The 20,436-nt window shown below is 44.3% G+C and overlaps 1 protein-coding gene across 1 annotated transcript; it reads right to left on the bottom strand.

Moving 5' to 3' along the window:
- Positions 1-224: 224 nt before the first annotated feature.
- Positions 225-19,037, bottom strand: tmem102 (transmembrane protein 102). The gene is made up of 7 exons (XM_014206820.2): positions 18,867-19,037; positions 17,921-18,135; positions 7,557-7,741; positions 7,164-7,364; positions 6,649-6,819; positions 6,208-6,420; positions 225-4,215 (listed from the first exon to the last, which is right to left on the bottom strand). Exons 2-7 carry the CDS (start codon positions 18,120-18,122, stop codon positions 3,610-3,612), a joined length of 1,578 nt encoding a protein of 525 aa, XP_014062295.2. The 5' UTR covers positions 18,123-18,135; positions 18,867-19,037; the 3' UTR covers positions 225-3,609.
- Between the last annotated feature and the right edge of the window lie 1,399 nt (positions 19,038-20,436).

A 20,436-nucleotide genomic window follows, 5' to 3' on the forward strand; every position in this document is an offset into this window, starting at 1 on the left:
AAAGTAGCAGGTTAGGATAATTAAAGTAGCAGCGACAAATCGGCCCAGTTCGCTTTCCATACAGCCACTTGTGTTGATAAGCCTGTTTATGTTGACACACCCTTGTTCCGGCAGCCATGTTGAGGTAGTTACCCATGACTCACCTTAGGAGTTGGCTTTACAGCACAACTAGATCTGGGACCAGGCTAACATTTATTCCACAAAGAAGTTACACAGTCAGAATGTTAGGATTGAGATGTCGAGATTTATTTCATGCTACGGCAGTACCATTCAAGATCATCATTCAAAACATCCCAAATAAAATAATACCGCATAACAGTCACATGATAAGAGAAAATCAACTTAATTTGCACTTTATGGAGGAAGAGGGAGTAGAATGTTTTAAAATTGCAAATATTTCCAGATATGGGGTGGAGTCGTTGACGACACTGCAGCACTTATATACGGTAATTAGGTCGGGATATCTTCGATTGACTCCATTTTAATTGATTGAGTGATTCCAGTGGAAGAATGTGTTACAATCATTGTTTATTTTCAATCAAAAACAATTATCAGTAGTTTAAGCACCAAATAATATAACGTTTATTCGTTTTAGCAGTACAGTGACCTCACATTGCCTCCGACGTTTACGCGATATCAGATTTCAAAACAGGAAAGCAATGGGAGAAGGCTGTCTGAATGTTTGATAAATGTCATATCGTCGAACACGCATTTCGTATTCTATAGATATAGAAACCCTGGGCAGAACTGATTTCTACATAGACCTTTTAAACTTCACAATAAACATGATCATCCCTGTAGATAAAAAGGGCACAACAGCTCAATCTGCAACAGACAGTCCAAGTGAGATTGGGTACAGAATTGCATAAAACTGCTGCCATTAACTTTTTATATTGATATTCTGCACCCGGATCAAAGTGTGTTTACATTTTTAACAGATAGAGGCTAAATATTGATTCAAGCTTCATACTACTTTCTATGCCCACGAACTAGGCAGATTAAGGTTTATCGTGAGAGATACTCTTGACAGTGCATATTTCGAACTTCAAACAGCACTGGATTTAAAACTTTAAACGAACTGTCAAACAACTATCATGTTCAAACAACTTTACCACAACGTTGGACTGTGGTGTGTTTTAAAACGTAAGGGAGCATTCAGGAAGGAGAAAAATCTCTAAAAGACGCCTCAAAAACTTCCTGACAACGTTGATACATTTTCTTGCAACGTTCACAAACATTCTTACAACATCGGGCTGTGGTGTGTCGCAGACCCCCACCTTGAAAGTGCTAGGACCACACACACACACAAACATCTGATACTTGGCAGTTTACATACCCACACTTAACTATCGTCTGGGTCTACATTCTTCTGTACAGTAACCATCACTACATGCTTTGGTTTGTCAAGGTGTCCATATTCACACTCACCTGTACCAAGGCTATACAGAACAGAAGTGACCACACAATTCACTAGTAGTCCGTAAATCGCTCCACTAACTGAAGCTGTTCAAATAGCAATACCAATGTATACAAGTCGTACCAATACAGTAGTACGGTGATTCTATCACGTTCTAGAGAACATAGAATTCTACTGAATCCTAAATAACAGTTCTCTTTGACCTCTAGTGTTCTGATGAGTGTATTGTGTGAATGAACATACCTGTTGACCATATTTCATTAATGCTATTCAACCAGCAGGAGCAAGAGAGAAACATATGCATTATATAGAGAGATAGGAGCAGTACGGAGAGCTGAGAGGGGGAGAGAGAGAGAGAGAGACAAGCAGCTGTCCCAGTTCCCAGGGGCCCCTTCTTTTAGGGCTCATCTCTACAAAGGGCCAGCGGCTGGCCTGTCTCCCCATCCATCCTCCTGCTAACAGCACACATCTGGGTGGATAAGATAGGGCCCCCAAGACCCCCACACACAGAAAGAGATGAGGGTAGATGGGTAGCTAGGACATTTGGGTGTTTTAGTCCTGCTGCGCGTTTGTTCCCGTTCCATCTCTGTGGATCTCTCCCCCTCATTACATCAGCACATTTAAAGACCTTGATCAGTCGTCCAATAATCACACACACACACCTTATTAAAACAGGCCTACTAAGCAGGAGGGACCATCACAAAAACCAGTCAAGTCTCTCACAATTAAAAATCTGAGAACACCTTTTTTTGGGGTTTCAAACAAAAACCTTAACCTCCCTATCTTAACACACACACACACACACACACACACACACACACACACACACACACACACACACACACACACACACTAGACGGAATAAAATAAAAAAGTAGAAGAAAGCAGCCCTTACACAAGCCTCAGGGGGATTACATGATGTAGCTAGCCATGCCATGGCTGTACTGTCGTAACGTAGAGATTAGAATACAATCAAGCAGCTAACTGTGACTCACACCTCTCCTCCCCAACCGGTCTCCTTATAGGTAGTCGGTCTATATCATACAACGTTTAAAATGACCACATCTCACCGTTAAGATACTTTCAAAGAGACTGTAATAAAAAGGAATTAAGTTGATAGCCCCTATGATATGACCCTTATTTGATGAAACTTCTTCAAGCTTTCAGGGGGATAAAAGGCAAATTGATAAGGTGATCTCTGATCTGCATGTTGGTCAGGATTGTAAAGGTGGGGAATATGAGCGTTAACAGTACAGACTGACTCTGGGTCAGTGAATACAGATACCCTTCTTATGGGGTGGAGCCAAAGGCTCCTCGAAACACCCCTCCAGCGTGGCTCTTTGGTGCCTTCCGCCACATAGCGAGAGTTGAAATGGAAGGACCGCCCTGGGTTAGACCATTCAGATAGATATGGGGGACCATAACCCTACCAGAGGGAGTCTGGAGTCACATTAGAAAACAAACATTCAAAATACCTGAGAGATAGCGAACGAGCGAGATAGGGAGTTAAGGAAAGAGAGTGGGGCAGAGGGGTCGAGAGAACGAGGGGATAAAAATAAATATAGAAAGAGGGAAGAAAGAAAACACTCTGTTCAAAGACATTTCACCACACCGAATTACATTCAGTTACATCATAGTACCTTGATACTCCATTTCTTATTCAGCCATCACCCACTGATCGGGCAGAAAAGGGGGTAACACAGTATTCTCAGCAGTGTGCAGAGACGAGAAGAGCATAAACCATTAAGAGAATGAAACGGCGTACCCTTCGTAGGCAGCAGCTTCTTTCTTTATTCTAAAGCGATTCTTTCTTTTCTTTGTAGCACCAGCTAAAAAAAAAAAAGTCTCGTTAGGGCAAGCTTGATAAAGAGCAGTGGTCTCCGCGATAACAACTTAACAAGCCTTTTTCTGTCACGAGGTCTCTAAATCGATAGAAGTGTGTTGGTTTTTCTAGGGCTAGCATCTTCTTGGGAGCGTGCAGTATGGATTTTTTGGTACAGTGTCTTATAGTTACAGCAGAGTCGTTAACGCTCATCAGTTAGCGTCGTTATCATTAGCCGCCAAGAGGGGGCAGTATAGGGAGCAGCGATCGGCAGTGTTTCGCGCCTCGAGCCATCCTGGCTGACTCGCCAACTTTTGGCCCGCTATTTTACTTGTGTGCGACTACCACAACACTACACTAGGCCCTCAGGTCAATAGAATTTGTCATCAATGCGGAAGTGTGGCCTCGTGACATCATCAGGGTTGAGAAACACAGAAATCGACTTCCCTGGGTTTTCTGTCACCAGCTGCTGCAGCCTGGCAGCCAGCTTGTCGTCCGAGGGTGAGATGATGCCGCTGGCTGGGTACCTGTGGCCAGGTGACCCTCCATGCCCGTTGGTGGCGCCCGCCGCCTTCCTCTTGAGCTGGCCTGCCTGCTGTGCCTGGTCCAGGGCCGCCCGGAGGTGCTCGGTGGGGTCTGAGCGGACGTGAGCCAGCTTCCGGGCCACCAGCAGGGCTTGGCTGTCCGACAGGTGCTCCAGCATGTTGCACTGGGGCAGGAAGTAGTTGGGACAGTTCTTACCCAAGATACAGTGGGCCAGGTCATCCAGGAGGCCCAGGAGGAGACGGGCGGGAGTGTCGGTGTCAGGCGAAGACAGGTAGGAGGGGGGCAGGCGGTCACAGGCCCAGAAGAGGAGGGTGCGGAGGTGGTAGGGGCTGAGGCCAGTGCGGGGACGAGCCAGGAGGCGGGAGAGGACAGCCTTGGCTGCCTGGAAGGCCTGGGCCATGGGGAACGGGATGCACTTCTTCAGCTGAACCTGGAGACAGACAATGATATGGCAGCCAGTGGTTCAGATTGAATTGAATTAAAATAAACTTTATTAAACCAACAAGGGGAAATTGGATGTCACCAGCAAGACACCAGCACCAGAGACAGTCCTGATGGATGTTATACTGAAGCTAAATGTTACAGTTGATTCATTGTCAACTGTATTTACAAGACAGTTAGGGGAACCTTTCTACTTTCATATTCAAAGTTCAACCTGTATATATTTAAAGTTGAACTTGTACTTCCACTACATATACACAAAAGTATGTGGACACCCCTTCAAATTAATGGATTCAGCTATTTCAGCCCCACCCGTTGCTGACAGGTGTATAATATCGAACAGACAGCCATGCAATCTCCATAGAACAAACATTGGCAGTGAAGAGCTCAGTGACTTTCAACGTGGCACTGTCATAGGATGCCACCTTTCCAACGAGTCAGTTTGTCAAATTTCTGCCCTGCTAGAGCTGCCCCAGTCAACTGTAAGTTCTATTATTGTGAAGTGGAAACATCTAAGAGCAACAACGGCTAAGCTGCAAAGTGGTAGGCCACACAAGCTCACAGAACGGGACCGTCCTCGGTTGCAACACTCACTACCGAGTTCCAAAATCCCTCTGGAAGCAACGTCAGCACAAGAACTGTTCGTCGAGAGCTTCATGAAATGGGTTTCCATGGCCAAGCAGCCGCACACATGCATAACATCATGCGAAATGTCAAGCGTCAGCTGGAGTGGTGTAAAGCCACCCGCCATTGGACTCTGGAGCAGTGGAAACGCGTTCTCTGGCGTGATGAATCACGCTTCACCATCTGGGTTTGGCAGATGCCAGGAAGACGCTACCTGCCCGAATGCAAAGTGCCAACTGTAGAGTTTAGTGGAGGAGGAATAATGGTCTGGGGCTGTTTTTCATGGTTCGGGCTAGGACCCTTAGTTCCAGTGAAGGGAAATCTTAACGCTACAGCATATGACATTCTAGACGATTCTGTGCTACAGTTTGGGGAGGGCCCTTTCCTGTTTCAGCTTGACAATGCCCCCGTGCACAAAGCGAGGTCCATACAGAAATGCTTGACTGGCCTGCACTGAGCCCTGACCTCAACCCCATCGAACAACTTTAGCATGAATTGGAACACCGACTGCGAGCCAGGCCTAATCGCCCAACAGCAGTGCCCGACCTCACTAATGCTCGTGTCTGAATTAAAGAAAGTCCCCGCAGCAATGTTCCAACATCTAGTGTAAAGCCTTCCCAGAAGAGTGGAGGCTGTTATAGCAGCAAAGGGGGGACCAACTCCATATTAATGCCCATGATTTTGGAATGAGGTGTTCGATGAGCAGGTGTCCACATACTTTTTGATCATGTAATGCGCTTTAGCTTCAGCTAACATTTGCAAGGTAGAATTGGCAATGCACAAAATAAACAGCAGACCAATTCCACAGTAACAGAATGATGTTGAGACTTTAAAATGTATGTATGTCAAACAAAAACTAATGACTGCAAAGTCAAACCATACAACTCTATGCACAAGGAAAACTTTTAACAATTTCCACTGAACATTTTGACAAAAAAAACATTTACTTGAAAAACAGTGCAGATGCAGTTTGGTAACAGAATGACGGCACAAACAGCAAACTGTCATTTTGGTACCGTGGAATTGCCAAGCAGTATCGGGCAGACTTCCACAACAACTAAGAGTATGAAGTAGAAGGCTAACCTTCTCTGCTGTTTTGGTCCTGCAGCTATCACGTTGCAGCAGCATGAAGTGTACCCGTGCACATGGCCATATACTCTGTGTGAGTGCCTCGTCTTGCTTAACGCTCATCTGCAATATCTGCGGTTCATCCTGCTGCTTGTGACAATGTCATATCACTGTGTCGCAACTGAACACATCTAGAGAGCTAACCATTATGGCCAAGTAAGGAAGGAGGCCCAATCTACCGAACTCGCTAATTACTCAAAAAGAAGTGCTAACTTGACCAACTACCCACCTCGCTGCGTGAGAAGGCCAGCCTCCACTCCCGGTCGGGCCTCCCCCCCAGCGGGGCCGGGCAGGGCAGCAGGTAGAACCCAGAGATGGCCTCCTCCTCCGTGATCTTCCCGTCCCAGAAGTGGTTGGCCGTCAGCCAGCTCTGGGCCACGGCGGGCCAGCCCCGGAAGGACACCACAGGCAGGAGGTCATAGAGCACTCGGCTGGACCCCGCCTGGAGGTAGGAACGAGTTATTGCGAAACAATACTTATCCGGTTAAACAAAGGCTAAGTAAATACATTTGTTCAACACAAGTTTTCCCAGAATCGACTAGTTGAGATGGTTGCTAGTGCCATTCTGGAATTGATACAGACGCCAACTACGGCCTCCTATTCCCTATATAGACACTACTATTAGCACTATATAGTGTGACATTTGGGACGTACACTAGCTCATCCCTACCTGGAGAATGAGGGTGGTAAGGGGCCCGTTGCGCTCCAGCCTCTCCGGGATGGGGATGCCTCTCTGTGGTGAACGCCTCAGCTCGTCCACCGCCTCGCCCACCACCCCCCAGAACCAGTCAGCCACCAGCGCGGGAGAGAAGTAGCACCCATCCAGAGACTGGTGGGGGGACTGGAATCAAATCATGACCCAACTTTATTTCAAGTGCAATTAAAGGGTAATTTTGGCATTAGCTTAGTGCAAAGACTTTCAATCTTCGCGCTAAGATCGCAGAACTACCTCGTACTGGACGCAGAGACATAAAAATGGTATCCACAAGTTCATCTGACTCCAAGGAAGTACATAAAATCCCTTATTGCCAATAACTGAACTATCCCTTTAAAATAATTTCAACACACTTTACAGTAAAACACAATAAAAGACTAAGCTCAAAGCCATACACATTTTATTAACACTCATAAAACTAAAAGCAATAACAAAAAAATAATAATAACAGAAGTTAGAAAACGCATTACATGGAGGGAGGGGGGAACAGCACCAGAGACTTGGTGACCCATTCCTCTTTCCTCTTCATCCTCCTCCTCCTCATCATCGGGGGGTAATCCGTTCTCCTCCTGGCAGCAGATGCTCCACCTGGCCAGAGTGTTGGGGTCACACAGACGCAGGGACAGCCAGGAGTGGCAGGGGGCCGACTGCCGCATGTCTAGGGTGACGGGCTGGTTGACATGAGATGAAGCTGTATTAAGCGATGCTTGTTTTTCGGAGGCGATACTAGTGATTTGTTTGGCATCGAAACACCAGAAAGTACACAGTCAAAACATCCCATAAGACACATCACAACTTGTCATCAATAACGTAGACACATTTAAAGTAATGCGTTTCACATGCCCTGTCCCTACTGCACCAACCTGGTTGCGGTCGTGGAGCTTGAGCGCGGGCACTAGGAGGGTGAAGTCCAGGTCGAAGTCGGCCCCCTTGGCGTAGTCCCCCAGCTCCTCTGGGTTGAGGTCCAGGACCCCCTCCCTGGCCCCCCCAGACAGGAGCAGGTACTCATTGGCCACCGGGAGACGCTGGTCCACCTTCTGTACTAGACCTAGACGAAGAACACACACACACACACACACACACACACACACACACACACACACACACACCAGAGAGGATGAGTAATATGACATTAAAAACAAATACAATGCTTGTGCCGTTTCTTCTGAAGGAAAAGCATACATTCATGAAATACAGCAGTGGCAATATTGACATAAAAATATATGAGGTCTACACAGCTCCCTCAGTGAGCGCAGTGCACGGTTTTATGTTATTCTCCACGCTAGCTGGTCGTCCTCAACCAACCCTGGATTTATCCTCCTAGGGGGAGTCTTTACTGAATACAGCCAAAATGACTGGGGAAACTGCAATAACTCACACAGAGGGGAAACAGGGGGAGAGTGAGAGAGGAGGAAGGGATAGATTGAGAGGGAATGAGAAAGAGAGGGAGAGGAAAGAAAAAAGAGATTGTGAGAGTGCGTGAGAGAAAAAAGAAAGAAAAGTCTAAACTAACAGCTTTCGAATAGTACTAACATCCTATCAATCTAGAATCTGGCAAACGATTTGCCCACCCAGCCCAAACCAAAACTCTCCTCTTTGCCAAAGAGTTTATGAAAAATACTGAACCCAATCAAATCCCTTTGTGTTCTCAACTATGGTGTTCCAGTCAAGCAAGATTAGAGCCGGACAGGCTTAAAAGGTCACTCTCAACACATGAATCTTCAGTGTACGCACGCACACACAGGGCTAAGACCCAGTGATGCCTTCCAGGCTGTCAACTTTGACCTGAAGTACACCCATATACCCATCCCCTCAGGGAGGCTCTGAGGTCGATATGAAGGCTGTGGTGGGAGGGGGGGTGCCGACTGCAGACACTGAGACTGCCGCCTGGAGCCTAAAGCTCCTAACGCGATTTCCCTCATCCAATTACAGGCCCTGTGTCGATGTGTGTGTGTGTGAGAGAGAGAGAGATTCAAAGACAGTGTCTATCTACAGTGTGTGTGTTATACTGACAGTAAAGGAAAGCAGAGAAATAATCAGATATAGAAATCAAAATCTGTCAGTTCTTCCCAAACATTGAGAGAAGCCGAGAAGAGCTGAGGGAGAGAAAAGATCTTCCAGACAGACAGACAGACAGACAAAGGGCAGAGTTGGCAAGCAGAAACTTCCTCTGATTTGTTTTGGGTCTATCTCTAGAGTTGATCAATTGGGTCAAATGGGAAGCAGAAGAAAATACTACGGCGTGCAGAGGAACGTGAGAGAGCGCGAGGTGGAACGTGGGAGAGAGCGGGGGGTTGAGGGTTCAAAACCCACACCGGGTCGTGACTAGACGCAAAGTCTCGACACAAAGGTCGTGGACACCAGCTTAGCTTAGGTGAGGCTCCAATAAAGCTTTGAAGAGAAAAACTAAGGTGCATGGACGTGAACGTTTTGAAACCAGGACTTAACTCACTGTGTTTGAGTACTATAATTAATTAATCAATTTCCCATTCAAAACAGCCACAGTGTTATGCATCCACCAGCAGGTCTCTGGGAGGTCAAGCATAGCAGATCTCATTTCCATAGAGCCACTCTGGGAACTGTGTGACACACACACACACGTATAAGAGGAATGCTAGTGATGTGACGCCAGTACTACACAAAGAGATAAAAATATAAAAAATAATGATTTATCTTTTTTTTCCTTTCTGTGCCTGTGATATGTGGTTGTCCAACCTAGCTATATTAAGATTAAAACACACTAACACTAAGTCGCTCTGGATAAATGACTAAAATGTAAATACAGGCCCCCCAAAAAAGTGAAAAGATGAGGAGAGAAGGGATGTAGCGTAAGAGAGAGAAAGGGTAAGAGCAGCTGTGTAAACACGTGGACTCACAATGGGAAAGGTTGGGATGTCAGACAGGAGGCCTCCTCTATAACAAAGACGTAGGGCCAAACCATCCAATAAATCCTAACACAGATCCTTCCAACGGAGACCGTTTCAGTCATTCAATTGCCATTGAGCACTCTCGCTCGGCTTCAAACCCTGAGCCTTTTAAAACGTAAACGATTAGCCTCTAAAACGAGCCCTTGCTCCTTTTAAAATACAGAGAATGTACTCTGAGACTCAAGAGAGACGGATTAACACACACAAAAGAGTCAGTGTGTCCTGCTACCCCCCCAACCAACCCCCCCCAACCCCCAACCGTGTTTATGCGTTCACATCAAGCCCGGAGATTAGCCTAGCTTTCATTTCCAGATCTTAAAATAGGCCTCGCTCATTCTTAAAATTAAACAGAGGGAGACTTTGTTCCCATCTAATCCAATTGGGTGTCGAAGCGAGAAACCTTCTTTTGAAGCTGAAGAGGGTCAGGGGCTATCTATCGAACACCAGGCCGCAAAACGAAGGTGACTGAAACATTAAAATGCGTTTGTGTTCAAATGCTGCAGTACAGTGTTTAACGGAGCGATAGACTGTGTTTCTCGGATCAATGTATGCTTTAAAAAAAAAACAACAGCTAAACACAATGTGTTGTGACTATGATACATCCGTTTGGGTTTTCACATGAAGTAAATGTCAAATTGCTTTTCATGTAATGTACATTAAAAGTGATTCAGTAAATGGAGGGAGAGAGCGAGAGAGAGCGACACAGAGCCCAAAAGAGAGAGAGAGAGAGATCTCTTCCCTGTAGTAGTTCATACAACAGCACTCGCCTGGTTAATTATCAGTCCGTAGTTAGTGAGTTGTAATGTTCCTGTGCCTGTTAAGAAACCATCTCCACCTACACTAGAGGGGGGAGCGTACAGACTCTGGGGGCACAGCAAACACACGCAGAGCTGTTCGTCGCCGTGAGACTTGGTGTGTGTTATCGAACGTCGGAGGAGACTATGAAAATATAGGAAGTTGTTTATAATGTTTTATACAATCAGTATGTGTATATAAACACAGTACCAGTCAAAAGTTGACACACCTACTCATTCAACGGTTTTCTTTATTTTTACTATTTTCTACGTTGTAGAATAATAGTGAAGACAAATTATGAAATAACACATATGGAATCATGTAGTAACCAAAAAAGACAAATCAAAATATATTTTAGATTTTTCAAAGTAGCCACCCTTTGCCTTGATGACAGCTTTGCACACTTTTGGCATTCTCTCAACCAACTTCACCTGGAATGCTTTTCCAACAGTCTTGAGGGAGTTCCCACATATGCTAAGTACTTGTTGGCTGCTTTTCCTTCACTCTGCAGTCAAAATCATCCCAAACCATCTCAATTGGGTTGAGGTTGGGTGATTGTGGAGGCAAGATCCACTGCTGCAGCACTCCATCACTCTCCTTCTTGGTCAAATAGCCCTTAGCCTGGAGGTGTGTTGGGTCATTGTTCGGTTGAAAAACAAATGATAGTGGGACTAAGCTCAAACCAGATGGGATGGCGTATCGCTGCAGAATGCTGTGGTAGTCATGCTGATTAAGTGTGCCTTGATTTCTAAATAAATCACAGAGTGTCACCAGGAAAGCACCCCCACACCACCTCCTCCATGCTTCACGGTGGGAACCACACATGCAGAGATCATCTGTTCACCTACTCTGCGTCTCACAAAGACACGGCGGATTGGAACCAAAAATCTCACATTTGGACTCATCAGAACAAAGGACAAATTTCCACCGGTCTAATGTCCATTGCTCGTGTTTCTTGGCCCAAGCAAGTCTCTTCTTCTTATTGGTGTCCTTTAGTGGTGGTTTCTTTGCAGCAATTCGACCATGAAGGCCTGACTCACGCAGTCTCCTCTGAACAGTTGATGTTGAGATGTGTCTGTTACTTGAACTCTGTGAAGCATTTATTTGGGCTGCAATCTGAGGTGCAGTTAATTGCCGATTTCTGAGGCTGGTAACTCGAACTTATCTTCTGCAGGAGAGGTAACTCTGGGTCTTCCTTTCCTGTGGCGGTCCTCATGAGAGACAGTTTCATCATAGCGCTTGATGGTTTTTGCGACTGCACTTGAAGCAACTTTCATAGTTCTTGAAATTGTCCGGATTGACTGACCTAAGCGGCCTTAACCGACATCATCGGTGCCTGGGGAACAGTGGGTTAACTGCCATGCTCAGGGTCAGAACGACCGATTTTGACCATGTCAGCTCGGGGATTCGATCCAGCAACCTTTCGTACTAGACTGTCAGTTGACGAACTATAGCCCATCTGTTGCTATGTACAATTTGCCTCCTTTGTCCTCTTTAATCAATTAACCATTTTCAACTACTGGCCTGTCGTTGGCTGGATGTCCTTTGGTTGGTGGACCATTCTTGATACACATAGGAAACAGTTGAGCGTGAAAAACCCACAAGCGTTGTAGTTCTTGACACACACAAACTGGTGCGCCTGGCACCTACTAGCATACCCTGTTCAAAAGACACTTAAAAATCTTTGTCTTGCCCATCCACCCTCTGAATGGCAGACATACACAATCATAGCTTTCACCTGGATTCACCTGGTCAGTCTGTCATGGGAAGAGCAGGTGTTCCTAATGTTTTGTACACTGTATATATGAGAGAGGGGAAGAGCGAAAGCTGCTGCCAGAGAGCTAAGGTGGACCGTAGGCAGCATTAGTCAGAAAGTGTGTGTGTGACGCACTGAGGACACAAGTCCTATGGGAGAGTTGAAAGCAGTCAACAACCACTGCACAACCGATCATTACCTGAACAACTTCGCTGCTACAGCCCAGCCACACAATCAAACAACGGTCAATTCACATTCAGTCGTGTTGACATCACTGCCAAAATACACACACATAGACTTTTAATTCATCTAGCTTGATCTTAGCGAAGGCTAAGTGAGGTACAGAAAATACAAAATAGTATTCAATAAGTCCTTAAAAAAAAAAAAAATCGGCGATGACCTTGAAAACCAAAATGTTTTGCATATCTGTCACTTTTGAATAAGATAATAGTAAGTGGAAGGATTTTGATCTTATTGGACAGTGTCGGTGAAGGTTTCCACTGAGATATTTTCCCACCTACGGAACCCCAACATGTGGGCCAGTCTGTCCAGAAGAGTCCCCTTCCGAATACGCTTTTCTCTGATTGGTTGTTGCATACGGGGTGTGATCCCACTGTTGGAGGGGCAAGCCGACACGCAGACAACAATAAACAAGCACGGCAGGAAGAGACAAAACAGCTTGTTTGGGTTGTTTTGCTTTTGCTTTGTCTTTACGTCTCTCAACTCTAGGCGACCTCCTGACTTTGCACGCCTGGACATGTTCAAGACAATGCCTGACTTGTGCCTCATTCTTTAGTTATTGTGCCTCGGTGAGTCGGCCGAATCTGAAATGGAGCTCCCCCTTTTTTCTCCCCTCTCTCCTCTAGCCTTCTTTGTGTTTGAATTAAAATGACTATAAAGCAGTATAAAACAAATACTTTTTTAATGAGATCTGTGGGGAAGGGGGTCACCAGTAGTCTGGTGTTCAAAGGCACATGAAAAGGGTGTGTTTGTAAAGACTAGCCTAAGAAGTGGGGGCTGAAGATGGGGAGAGAACCCATGGCGATAACAGAATTCTGTTTTTAGTTTGATAGGAGTGGGTGTTATTCCTCTCCAAGTCAATTTTTCTGTCTTTGAGGGGAAGTGAAAAATGAAACATGGAGGATTACTCACAGCGTATACAATGCAGAAAGCACTAGAATCAAGTTGTTGTTTACTGGTTCAGCAACGACTTGTAGCATTTTATCTGACAGACTTGAACCTACAACCTTACAAGATATCTCACTTCTTACTGTAAATAAGAACAATCACTTGTTACAGTGCATTTGGAAAGTATTCAGACCACTTGACTCTTTCCACTTTGTTACAGCCTTATTCTAAAATGGATTAAATTGTTTTTTTCCCCCTCATCAATCTACACACAATACCCCATAATGACAAAGCAAAAACAGGTTTAGATTTTTGCAAATGTACTAAAAATAAACTGAAATATCACATTTACATAAGTACTCAGACCTTTTACTCAGAACTTTGTTGAAGCACCTTAGGCAGCGATTACAGCCTCAAGTCTTCTTGGGTATGACGCTACAAGCTTGGCACACCTGTATTTGGGGAGCTTCTCCCATTCTTCTCTACAGATCCTCTCAAGCTCTGTCAGGTTGGATGGGGAGCATCGCTGCACAGCTATTTTCAGGTCTTTCCAAAGATCTCTCTGTGCTTTGCTCCGTTCATCTTTCCCTCGATCCTGACTGGTCTCCCAGTCCCTGCCGCTGAAAAACATCCCCACAGCATGATGCTGCCACCACCATGCTTCACCTTAGGGATGGTGCCAGGTTTCCTCCAGATGTGACGCTTGCATTCAGGCCAAAGAGTTCAATCTTGGTTTCATCAGACCAGAGAATCTTGTTTCTCATGAGTCTTTAGGTGCCTTTTAACAAACTCCAAGCAGACTGTCATGTGCTTTTTACTGAGGAATGGCGTCCGTCTGGCCACAATACCATAAAGGCCTGATTGGTGGAGTGCTGCAGAGATGGTTGTCCTTCTAGAGCTCTGTCAGAGTGACCATTGGGTTCTTGGTCACCTCCCTGACCAAGGCCCTTCTCCCCTGATTGCTCAGTTTAACCAGGTGGCCAGCTCTAGGAAGAGTCTTGGTGGTTCCAAACTTCTTCCATTTAAGAATGATGGAGGCCACTGTGTTCTTGGGGACCTTCAATGCTGCAGAATTGTTTTGGTACCCTTCCCCAGATCTGTGCCTTGACACAATCCTGTCTCGTAGCTCTACGGACAATTCCTTCGATCTCATGGTTTGGTTTTTGTTCTGACATGCACTTTCAACTGTGGGACCTTATATAGACAGGTGTGTGCCTTTCCAAATCATGTCCAATCAATTGAATTGTAGAACCATCTCAAGGATGATCAATGGAAACAGGATGAACCTGAGCTCAATTTCGAGTCTCATAGCAAAGGGTCTGAATACTTATGTAAATGTAGTGTTTTTTTTTAATTATACATTTGCAAAAAAATATAAAAACCTGTTATCGCTTTGTCATTATGGGGTATTGTGTACACAAAATACATAATCTATTTTAGAATAAGGCTGTAACGTAACAAAATGTGGAAAAAGGGCAGGGGTCTGAATACTTTCCGAATGCACTGTATGCTAGTCATTACTCTACATTTCTGCATTCCCACCAACCCATATAGTCCTGTGGGAATACTGGAGGCATTTGTTTCCAAAGGCATGCTATAGGCTAGCCTAAAACAGTTAACTAAGGAGCTACTGGGTAAAGAAAGTGTTTTTTTCCTTCCTTAGATCTGTGCAGCTGCTTCCCTGTGTGGTGCAATCTCTCTCCTCTCCATCTCTGTCAGCTCTTAATGGCCAGTGGGGAGCCACCTGCTGCTTAAACTAGGCTAGAGAAGCCTTTATAAAAAGACCCAACTAGAAAGGAAGTCAAACACATTATATGCACAGACACACACACATGCACACTAGCGTTGCACGGTATTTCGGAAACTCTGCATTCTTTTCAACACTAGAACATGAAAAACGGTTCAGTACTAGAATTTTTCTATCTTTCGGTAATTCTGTCAAATGTGTCTCACCTCATATATGGATTCATCGGATCAAGTCTGTCTAGTAATTTGTCTGAATCTTCAAGGGGGCAGTAGCTAGCCAGGCTGACCATGCAGCTGACACAGCGCAAAACACTTTTGTGAGAAAATATCGACAGCGTGGCTTCTTGAAACCAAAACATCGTACCTTCTTGCCTGCAGCTTGTTGACAAAACTGGCTGCAGAAGCAAACTATGGGAATACTTTGATTACAGAGCAGATGAGGGCCAGCCCACTGAAACAATTAAGCAAAACATGATACAAAGCAGTGCAATGGAAGGGAGGTTCAGTTCCAAGCAAAACGAAATAAAGCAAACTATTTTATACGACATTTGCATTGTAACGTTATTGTTATTCTACTAAATTTGAATTAGTGAGTGACAATGATATGAACATATATTCAGCATGACATTCATTTGGGCATTATAATGTGATTGCACAACCCAAAAGTAATGTGAAATGCACTCATAACTTGACAGCAATATATTTTGACTACTTAGCATTTGTCTAGGCTTACTAGCATTGCACCCTGGGACTCGTGGTATGCTGTATAAATTCAATTGTATTTCTATGGCGTCTAGACTATTGCAACGTAAAAGTTTCAGAAATGAGCGTCAGTGTTTTTTTATGTTGTTTTGGAACTAAACTATTCATTTAATACATTCAATTCATTAGCTGTAATGAAACATTAATTGCAGGTCTAATGAATGTAATTTGACCCAATATTATGGCCATAGATGAGCAAATCAACCCTGATATGTATCAAATTACTTTTTAAAACATTTGCTTTTTGCATAAGGGAATTGGAGGCAATTCTTCTGTTATTTAACATGGCGTTTTATTTTTGGAAGAAATTTAATACAGAATAGAAGATATTCTGTTCTACCAGTTACCGACATTGTTCACTGTTTTTACCACGGTATCGTTTCCATACCGAGTATCGTTTTGGTATTGAGTATTGCTTCGGTATCCTAAACCTGGTATCAAAGTCAAAAATCTGGTATCGTGACAACACTTATACACACAGAGATACACAGATGCATAGACACACACAGATGCATAGACACACACAGATGCATAGACACACACTCCAAGTGTTCCATATAAAGGGCCCATTTTAACATTCCTAGTAGCTAGGCAGGTATTCCCTTTTAACTGCCTGGGCTCCATCCTCTTCTAGGTCCTTAAAAAAATAAAAGTGGCAGTGCTACTACCGTAGCTAATGAACACAGTGCATTAACACAATCATACATCCTACACTCACATTATCTCTGTTCTCTAGCAGAGAGTTGGAAATGAAACAGCAGATACAGAGAGAAAGAGAGCGCAAAAGAGAGAGGGGGGTAGGGTGATGGGAGAAATAGATCCTATCCTTTGGCTGCTATACAGGGAGCTAGATTGTAGGAAAAACCCCACTGCGAAGTGTTTAAGAGAAGCTTTTAGCTGTCAGTCTGACTGTCAATGGAGACAGCGAGTGGGAGAAGAAAAAAAAGGAGGAATGTGGTGGTGTGAGGACACACGAGTTAAGAAAGAATGTGGAGCTGTGGTAGGAAAAGAGTTGGGTACACAGTGAGGGCAGGGAGAGTCACTAAACTGGGGTAGCGGGTTAAGTGTTTGTGAGCGAGAGAGAGAGGGGAGAGAATGAGGGGCGAGAGAGAGAGCGAGGACGAGAGAGAGCGACACAAAGAGAGAGAGACAGAAAGAGCCAGAGAGAGAGAAAGAGAGCGAGAAAGAGAGCAAGAGGAGAAAAGAGGATGCTAGACTAGCAAGCACAGAACCAAAGTAGGAGAAGCAGAGAGATACAGCTTATCCAACATCTGACTTGATTTGCAGAAGATAGAGAGATACAGGAGGAGGGTTGGCTGTCAGCTATGATATTTGTGGGCAGACAATACACCCATGCCAATAGTGGCTCCTATTCACAGCTATTGTTACATGGGGATGAACAGGGAGAGTGGATTTAGAGATGGACGGGGAGAGTGGATTTAGAGATGACGGGGAGAGTGGACTTATAGCCAGTTAGACTGTTTGCATTGTGCTTCCCTCTCAAGCTGCACATGATCCACAAACAGGCCACGAGAGAGCGAGAGAGAGAGAGAGAATAAGGAAAGAGCCAAGTGAGGGACATGCAGGGAGGGATACAGGCCAAAGAGGCTTGGTTCCAGTTGCACTGGGACAGGCAAGGGAGAGAGGAGAGAAAAGGAAAGAGCTTAGGGGCGGGCAGAGCAGAGAGAGAAGAGTGCCACCTATTGGACAAACAACCTCACTTCACCTGGCTGAAAAGTACTGTATATCAGGAGTATGACACACAACATAAACACAGCCAACACCTTTCTTCTATCTGTCCTTCTCATGAATAGGCTATACACCAGTGGAGGCTGCTGAGGGGAGGACAGTTAATAATAATGGCTGGAATCAAACATCATGCGTTTGATACCATTCCGGTCATTATGAGACTTCCTCCCCTCAGAAGCCTCCACTGCTACACACTACAATCACATAACTTACAAGTGTTCACCAAACACACAATATATATAAATAAATATATATAAATATATGTGAATCATAAATGTATACCATAGATATTTTACCATCTAATGATTTCAGAAATGTTAACCTCAGTGTGTCACAACACATTCTCTGTTACTATGAGCTTTACCCAGCATGTTGAAGATAAAGTCTTTGGCCGTGTGGACCTCCAGGGCCAGTTGGTCCCCGAAGTCCCCCTGTTCCAGGGTGACCAGCTCAGACACCTGAGACGACAGCTGCTCCAGCATGACCCCCGACCTGAAATCCACCTCCGAGGCTTTCTTCACCGGCGCCGGGGATCGAGGGGCCACCGCACTTATCAGGGTCTCCATGGTTATTCACACCCTATGGTTGGGTATACAGGTCTTGTCAATCATTTTTATAAAGGGGAGAACTCATTGCATACCTTGTGTGTTATTGGCAATCAAAGTGAATTGTAAACTTTGTTATTGTACTCTCAGTCCTGGCACTGACTTATGAATTGACTATCAAATAGGGAGTGATACCAGGGATTTGTAGGATTATAAATCACACGCATTGAATAGCATATCCCCTAGCTAGCTATGTTCATGTTTTGAATTGTTAATCCACAGTAAACGCAGATACAGATATACTCAAATGAATATCAAAGTTCACATTAATCTGAAAGCCACCTGGTGTTTTTGAAATGCAAGCTACTTAGTCAGTGACAGCATGGGTGCTGTCCTCAAAACTAGATCAATTAGCTAGCTATCTAGCATGCTAATTAACGTTAGCTGGCTAATTTGAGTCTAGCCAGTTAGCCAACTGTTAGCAAATTTGCTTGCTACAACAAGCAGCCATAGCAATATCCATAACAATTTAGACTTGCTAACTAGCTCTGATTATTTGGAGAAGATACTAGAATCGATTTTCGATGAAACCCTAACTAGTTAGTTAGTTAGCCAGCCAGCCAGCTGGCGTGCTTGCTAGCCGGACAGGTGGGGATAAGTGCACCAACACAACTGAGTTAGCTAGCAAGCTGGACAGCGATTCTTTCACACACCGCAACGATGCATTGTTTGAATGCATAAATATACATTTGAACAAACACACACCCTTAGCACGCAGATCTGGTGAAGTTTCTTTGCTATATTCCAGGCGTACTGTTTTGGTCTTTATATTGAAATCTGATTTCTTCTCCCGTCATTTCCAACAGGTCCCCAGCACCACCTTCCCTTCCCCCTAGCAACACAGACCTCGGAAATCACGCCCTCCACTGAGGCTCTTGGGATTAGTAGTGTGTGTACCGGTAATAAAGCTCTCCTAAAAACTACAAAGCAGATTTGTACGTTATGATTACATTTGTGACCCTCTGTAGCCTACTATAAGTACATCAGTTGAGATAAGGACAGTGGGGTCCAGCCCTGGTCAGAGATTGGATAGGTTGCTATGATTTTTAAATCTAATCTAATCACAGCAATTAGGCCAGGGATGGGCAACTTTGATGGGGGTGAGGGCCACAAAAAATCGGAACTCATCATGAGGGTCCGCAGCTTCATACCCTCATCCAAGTCCCACAATCATTGCGAGCAATGCAGAGAGACATGTTTTAAGTCGTCAGAGTTTTTCTTTTCGGCAGCTCATTGAAACTGATAGAAGTTCATAGAACTCATAGAAGTTCTTGCTGCCTTATTAGCTATCGACACCAAGAAGTCATTAGGGGCTGACAATTTGGACCCGTGTTTGCTTAAGTATGCAGCAGCCCCCCCCCCCCCCATCATTGCTGGCTCAGTAACACACTTTTTTTTATTTAACTTTAGTATCAGGAAATATTCCAGAAGTGTGGAAAGCAGCTTTTGTGCCACCACTCGACATGGGTGGGGATAGTTTTGAGATCCTGATCATTATCGACCCATTTCGAGGCTTCCTTATCTTGCAAAAATACTAGAATCATTGGTCAAGAAACAGCTATCTTATTTAGTATCTGTAAATGGTATTCTTAATGTTAATCAATCCGGATTGATTCATACCTAAACATAGCACCACTACGGCTTGTTAGATGATAGAAAGAATTGTGCTGCCATGTTTGTAGACTTGTCAGAAGCTTTTGATACTGTAGAACCATGTCATTCTGTTGAATATGCTGTTGTCAATAAGGTTCCGTACTGATGCTTGCCGATGGTTTCATTATTATCTCAATGACAGAACTCAGGCCATCGAGGTAGATGGGGTCAAATCTGAGTTCCTTGAGGTACATAAAGGGGTGCCCCAAGGTTACAATCTATATAAATAACATTGGTAATGCTGTAAAATATATATATATATATTATATTATATTATATACACACACACTACCGTTCAAAGGTTTGGGGTCACTTAGAAATGTCCTTGTTTTGAAAGAAAAGCACATTTTATGTCCATTTAAATAACGTCAAATTGATCAGAAATACAGTGTAGACATTGTTAATGTTGTAAATTGTAGCTGGAAATGGCAGATTTTTTATGGAATATCTACATAGGCGTACAGAGGCCCATTATCAGCAACCATCGCTCCTGTGTTCTAATGGCACGTTGTGTTAGCCTATTCAAGTTGATCATTTTAAAAGGCTAATTGATCATTAGAAAACCCTTTTGCAATTATGTTAGCACAGCTGAAAACTGTTGTTCTGATTAAAGAAGCAATAA

The sequence above is a fragment of the Salmo salar genome, chromosome ssa07 (genome assembly GCF_905237065.1).
Source record: "Salmo salar chromosome ssa07, Ssal_v3.1, whole genome shotgun sequence".
NCBI lineage: Eukaryota > Metazoa > Chordata > Actinopteri > Salmoniformes > Salmonidae > Salmo > Salmo salar.